This window comes from Branchiostoma belcheri, unplaced genomic scaffold (genome assembly GCF_001625305.1).
Source record: "Branchiostoma belcheri isolate BF01 breed outbred unplaced genomic scaffold, Haploidv18h27 scaffold28, whole genome shotgun sequence".
Lineage (NCBI taxonomy): Eukaryota > Metazoa > Chordata > Leptocardii > Amphioxiformes > Branchiostomatidae > Branchiostoma > Branchiostoma belcheri.
The window spans coordinates 2,282,215-2,289,085 of record NW_017803887.1 but is presented as its reverse complement, the minus strand read 5'-3'; the positions used below and the strand labels follow the sequence as shown (position 1 = coordinate 2,289,085).

Genomic DNA, 6,871 nt, shown 5'->3' with positions numbered 1-6,871 from the left:
GTGTGTGTGTGTGTGTGTGTGTGTGTGTGTGTGTGTGTGTATTTATTTATAGACACAAAAATCCATACATACACATGCACACAAACATACACACACACAAACATACACACACATTTACTGCCCTTATTCGATACCGGACAGCCATGGCATGTGACTAGAAAGATATGTGCATATACGTTTATATATAGATATATACACATGCATACCTGGGATGACTTGGCATATAAAGGATAGATGTGAACTGCATGGGTTATCGTTCCAATAGCCATAGTTAATGTGGACACAATCCTCCCCGCGCCCGCTGTTATCCGGCTGCCTGGGCTTCCACAAGGTGTAGGCCCCGAGAGGAGTGCCGTCTATCCACTCGAAGTGCCCCTCTACACGCCGGTCATGCAGCCCGATCCAGTGGTCGGTGTCCCGGTGCCAGCTTAGGACGACGTTGGCCATGGCGTCTCGGGGCATGGCGAGGGTACCGCCGTGTTGACGGCAGGTCGCTGCTGCTTCGTTGAAGGTCAGAGGGTCGTGGAACATCTTGTAGCAGATTCCGTTCCCATTCCAGAAACCTCCGGGACAAGATACTGAAAAGGCGTACATAACATACATTTATTACCTTCACTAGAAGATTTTTGTAGCGTTTGTGTGCATGCATGTAATTTAGTAGACTCCTTCACAGACGTAGCGGCGTTAATTTTTTCTTTGGGAGTGACGAGAGTTATACGAAGGAAGACTTGCCGCCGGTGTTTTTTTTTTTCGTAAAGAGAGTCTTTAGCGCCCAACGCCACAATCTATGTCAAGAATATATATGCCTAGTGATAAAGGAGTATAGGCCTGACCTTCTTCGCGCTTGCACGGTACGGTAGTACCAGGCGGTCCAACGAGACCCGGTGGTCCCCTTTCCCCCGGTGGCCCAGGCGGTCCTATGGGCCCCCTTTCCCCTGGACTCGGTCCGGAAGGCCTGGTAGGCACAGAGTCAGCTGGCCCCATGGACCCTCTTACACCTGGCTGTCCTGGTGGTACAGACATGGTTGGCAATATAGTTGGCATTAAAGACCTGTTGTGTCTAAGTGATTTAGACATCTTTTTTTAGTGTCTGTCTTTGTGATTGGTCAGTGCATTTTGGGGATATGGCTGTAAAAGTTGTTAAAAGTAGCTGTGTATGTATATGTACTTGTACCTGTACTCGTTTTCATGATTTGAATAAACAGTGGAAAAAAAAATAGTTGGCATTAATAAAAGTGTGGGGCGCAGCGAGAGCTATACGGGCTGTCCCTGTCGGTGTGTTTAAAAAGGTTAGGTTTTGCCTATGGGTAAATTGGGTCTTTGGCCTCTTTTTAAACCTTCAAAATACGGTTGAAATTTGTACTCTGAACAGGAGGGCATATAAATGAAAGGTTTAAATACTCTGTGATGGTGAGACACTACTTACCCTTAAGTTCGGTTTCTTGTACTGTGCTGAGCTTCATCACCTTCTGAGATAGGGTGTGCACCTTAACTGTATTGAAAAAAAAAGAGAAACAAAAATGAGCTTGCTACGTTCTATATCAAAGTTACTACGTTCCAGACATACTGAAAACTTGGATAAAAGTTATATAGCCAAACGTTTCGGGTGTTGTTGCAACACCCTTCATCAGTGAAATGTGATGAATGATGTTTACATCCCTGAGTAACTCTCCTTTGAATCAGAAAATTATTTGATAGTTAAAACTCCACATATTTAAAACAACAGCGTCCATACAATCCGAATATGTAAAAAAAATGTACATTTGAAATTGTCAACGAAAACGAATCCCAGTTTGTCACTATCTGTGTAATCAAAAAACCATGTAATCGCAAGACGTAGTGACGGCACACTCAAGTTTGTTGAACTTATTTTTATGCAACTAACAACACAAGGAACAATACTTTTAAATTATTTTATTTACTTATTAGTTTCACCTTAGTTAAGTGCGGAAATGCGTGTTCCTAAGGACACAAGATCTGTAGCATGGCAGGGTTCGAACACTAGTCTACCATAACGCCACACGACCCCACACAAAGATTGTTGCTGTATGAATTAATAAAAGATTCTAATGATTATGCGGTGAGACTTCTTTGCTGTGTATAAATGTGACTCACTTTGCAAGAACACTGCGTCATTGCATTGGCACAGTGCAAGCATTCTACACAACACAGAAAACACCAACCTGCAAATAATGGAAATAGCAGGGCCATGGACAGAGCGAAGAAGAAACCTATGACTTTCAGGAACTTCTTGCTCATGTCAAGCCATTTCGTCTTGCTGTTGGTGTCTGCTCCTTAGTTTATATAATTAGTAGTAGAAGAAATAATAATGTTACAATAGATATCACATTGGGCGGTGTAAACATCATTGTGTTTTTTACGTCATGTATCCCGAAGGAGACCTGCTCTTAGTAACTGTTCGTTCTAAGAGTACAGTAGGCTAGCCAATATTCGATTATGGATTATATGTTTGGGAGTTTATCCATATCTGGTAAGAATCAACTTTAATTATGGATGCTCTTTAATCCTTTCTTAATATAAAATCTAATTTGAAATGGGTTTGTTTGATACAGGATGATCAAAGCGCATAAGAAAATGAATTTTTTAATATTAGTCAAAGATTAGAAGCATGGAAACGTTCGTGTAATATATAATCAAAAAGATTATTTCTATCGTCGCTACAATCTACGACAAAGTGACTTCATCTTCTATCTTAATAACGGACACAGGGAAAAGAACAGCAATCGCTTTTAGTTTACCTGCTTTGGAGACGTACATCGCGTTTGGTATAATCGCGACGGCGTCCGCAAGTGACTCCAAATTAGTCTGGTCTTGCTTCTTAGGTGTGGCGCCTGGATGGAGGAAAATTGCAAAATGAGGAATTCTATACCGTAACGGCGTATTTCTCACGAAAACAACACTGTGAAGTGTGTATCCCACAAGCCATTTTGGCATTTTGCTACACACATTGAACCAACAAAAATATAGCTATATTCGTAGTCGATTCCAAACTGGCTTCTGTGATCTGCCAAACTGCACCTTTCTTCTTTAATAAAATATAAACTTACAAAGGAAGCCAATTGGGCAGCCTGTGGTGAGAAACCCTCCCCATATGCGGACAAATCTTCTAAATGTAGTTAATATAGTTGAAGGCTCTTCAAAACCCTTGTACTGATCCACAGAAAAGAGAAGGTGAAACTTCCAAACGTAAACATCAGACAATATTTGAAAGGGAAATTTTACCTGCTGCAGTTCGGTACATCGGATTGCGGAACTCTCTACGCAAATTTTCACGAGCGGATGCACTGTCTGATGGTCCTGCTTTCGCCCCTAAATGCAAACGGTTAACAAATGGTAAGAACAAGTCATCAACACAAGATTACAGATACCACTAGAGCTATAAAACCTATACCCTTCTTTTTTTAATGAAATATAGGCTTACAAAGCAAGCAAATTGGGCAGCCCGTGGTGAGAAACGCCACCCTCCTCATATATCCCCTTCAACTTCAAGGTTTTCCCAGAAAACTAGCCACGGCAGCAGATCTAGAAAAACGCTTGAAAAGAGTAGAAGAAAACCGTTCTGCAGCAGTAAGGGTTCCAAAATCTAATCATCGCTTTGATATGCCAGACTTACCACGTACAACCCAATACACAACTGATCGAATTTAATAGCACTCCAGACATAACGTCTGTGGTCTGATACATACATGAATCCAAGCAAACGTTACCAAAATCATAACCTTCTAAGAAAAGGTAACAAAGACTTGGACAAATTAGGAGAAATCAATCTGTTACCTTCGGTGTCAGCAGTCTGGGACTGCTGCTGCTGCCTTTCCGACATGATGCCAGTTGTCAGTTTTCTGTACAGAAAAGCAACTGACAAGATCTCACATCAGAAACACAAAATGAAAACCACACACGTCACATTTTACAACTAGAGGTCGGAGATCTCATGTCTTCGTCAGAGGTCCATCGTTCTAGAGAAATTAACATGCGTATTCTTCAATCTTTTTAATAATCAATTTGGTCTAAAGAACAAAAGAATCTCTGTACTATTTTTATGGTACAGAACACCCTGAAACGGATTGCCGCAGATTATACAGATGCGTCGTCACCCGTGTTAGCCCCCCCCCTACGTTATTTGAGTTTGGACTGTTACTGGAAAAAAACGTTCAAGAAATTCTTACTGTGTTGAAAGTGTCACGACAGCGCCGCAAAATATAATAAGAGAAGATGTTATAAAGGAAAGAATCAGAACAGGGTGACTACTGCTGTTTTGTTAATTTGTCTTTATGACAAATAGAAGACTTGTTTCTTGTGTTCTTTGTGTCCTAACATTTGTACTTCTACAGTTAGTATATTCCAAATCTAGGCATCTCGTTTTTCGGCCCTTCGTGTTTTTATTGCGCGCTTGCCTTAAATTTAAGGTAATTAGATTTAAGGTCTCCAGTGGACGTCATCCATGGCAATTACTTGGTGTGGCCGTAGAAAATAACCTGACATATGTCCAACCTATCCTCCCCCTGCTGAAGTTATAGTACAATCCCTCAATGTAACGTCATTTGATCCCATCCCATTATGGGGTTCCCCGCTATATCCAGCTGTCGGCTGTCTCCAAGCAGATGTAGGTGGGGATTTCTAAACACAAAAGGTCCTATTACGGGGACATAACGACCTCCACGACTCTCATCTTTGAACTCAATCTTGGAGACCACGACAGTAATATGCCTATCAAATTTCATTAACTTCCATCCATACATACAAAAGTTATCCTGCTCACAAGAAAAATTAACAAAATGCCCCCTGTAGTCACAACGAAACCCCCCACGAAGCTCAGTAACGAACTTAACCTTGGTCCCGACAATAGTAAGCACCACACCAAGAATTATAATCAACATTTTACAAATACTTGAGTTATCTTGCTAACAAGCCACAAAACACAAAAGGTGCACTAACGTGACGCACGGACCCCCCACGAAGCCAAAACTTGTACTTGACTTTGGCCTCAACAGCGGTAATCTGCCTGCCAAAAATCATGGACGTCGAATCATGCCTTCCAGAGTTATATCGCAAAATCCGCAGTTCCCCACACTCCGGCGAGACAATTTCATAGTCCTTCTGACGAAGACAATGACGTACGCATCCTGTTGCAAATTCATTTCTTCCCGTGGTATAAGGGGAAAGGTGATCTGTCTGAGTAGGTGACTATATGTATTCCCCCACCTCTTTTCCCGTTGCAGTAGGCTCCCAAAGAAAAAAAATGGGATGCAGGAATTACATAGTGTCTCTTACATTGACAAGCCAGCTTCGTTCTACGCTGTTGTATTTTCCTGTTGACAGGTTGTAGATGTTGGTATAACTGTTGGCTTTTTAATACTACCTTTCTATATGAAAGCTTGAAAATGTGTCCTTGCATTCAAATGGTTGCCACCAAAATTAATACTGCCGTAATAAACAATCATATTAGGTTATCACAGATGATAAATGCATGTCTCACAAACATGTAAGCGCCTGCAACATTCACTGCCTTTCCCCGTGACACACATGATCGGCATCGGGCAGGATTCGAACTCGGGACCTCTTGGGTCTGAGCCGAGCACTCGCCGGTACCGTTACGCCACACGACCCCAAAAACTCTGTAATGTTGCATGCTGCCAGCCCTTTCTAATGTCAACATTTCAAGTGCAACCGTCACATCCGGTACCTATCAAATCGTGATCAGCAGCATTCAGTTGGTGTTATTAGTATAGCATGCTAGAGCCTTACAACTGTTCTGATAATATTATTATTATCATGTAAATTTGTAATTTTTTCATTTTTCATATTCAATTTTGTTTACCTGGTTATCTAGATCTGCAGACAAACAAAACCTGCACAATAGAAATGTTATCAGATGGACTTTGAACCGTCATGTGACAATCATGAAATATACACAAATTTAAAGTTAGTCTTAAAGGTTAAATGCATTTTTTAAAGTAGTAATAAGACGGGTTTCCTTCCTCTATTTCTTTTATTAAGACAGCCTAAGGTACGTAGGATTGAAACAAACGTGACTTTTCCCAGGATATGTGTAAAATAGTAAATTTGATGCAGGACAGATTTTACTACAATATACAACACCCCCGTAAGCAACAGTGGACACAGCCTTTCGATTTCTAAGTAAAGGGCATCTTATTGCTACAGTTCAATTTGTGACGCAGAAGTTGTTGAACACCATTTTCTATATTACCTTAACAAGTCTGCCTTTATCGGATTCCATACAAAAAGAATGGCTTCAAATCAGGATAAAGCAGGAGATGGACTGGAATTCAGAGCCGAATATTTACATGTGGAGGGTCGAACAGGGGCAAAACTGGTCGTCAATTGCCCAACAAAGCCATTGATGTGGGGTGCCATAATTGTTGTTGGTGGTGTGGCCTTCGTTGTCTTTGGTGCAGCTGGTGTTATCACGCTGCTCAAGAAGATGAAGGTTTGTATTTTGTCACAAACACTATATCACAATGACGTCTATAGGATATTAGCTGATAATTGAATCGTTGATATTAGGTGAGGTGAGTTTTTAGACTTACTACTGAAAATATAGAGCATATTTAGTATCCATCATTTTGCTTCTGAATAATTTCCTTACTTGCAACACAGATCTTAATCGTTCCAAATCCTACACCTTAAATTACTTTAAAAATTAATGAGTCAAATTTAATTTCTAGACTTGGTTCTTTGACATTTCGTTTGAAAAAGTCAGCAAGATGAAAACAGAACGTTGTCTAACATCTGGAAAATACCACGGAGGCATAAAAAATGAATCTGGTCCATTCACATTTTCTTATCAAAGTTTGGCACAAGTATATGTCTTTAACTTCGAGAAAAAAAA

The 6,871-nt window shown here is 40.7% G+C and overlaps 1 protein-coding gene across 1 annotated transcript in view; it reads right to left on the bottom strand.

The window, feature by feature from the left end:
- LOC109472565 (collectin-11-like) overlaps window positions 1–3,841 on the bottom strand; it is a 4,304-nt gene extending 463 nt beyond the window's left edge. The window contains exons 1-7 of the mRNA XM_019772349.1: window positions 3,796–3,841; window positions 3,244–3,330; window positions 2,760–2,852; window positions 2,184–2,294; window positions 1,427–1,492; window positions 834–1,007; window positions 199–578 (exon numbers count right to left, since the gene is read on the bottom strand). Of these exons, the coding sequence (XP_019627908.1) occupies window positions 199–578; window positions 834–1,007; window positions 1,427–1,492; window positions 2,184–2,294; window positions 2,760–2,852; window positions 3,244–3,330; window positions 3,796–3,841 (957 nt within the window). The remainder of the gene's footprint in view (window positions 1–198; window positions 579–833; window positions 1,008–1,426; window positions 1,493–2,183; window positions 2,295–2,759; window positions 2,853–3,243; window positions 3,331–3,795) is intronic.
- Window positions 3,842–6,871: the final 3,030 nt, after the last annotated feature.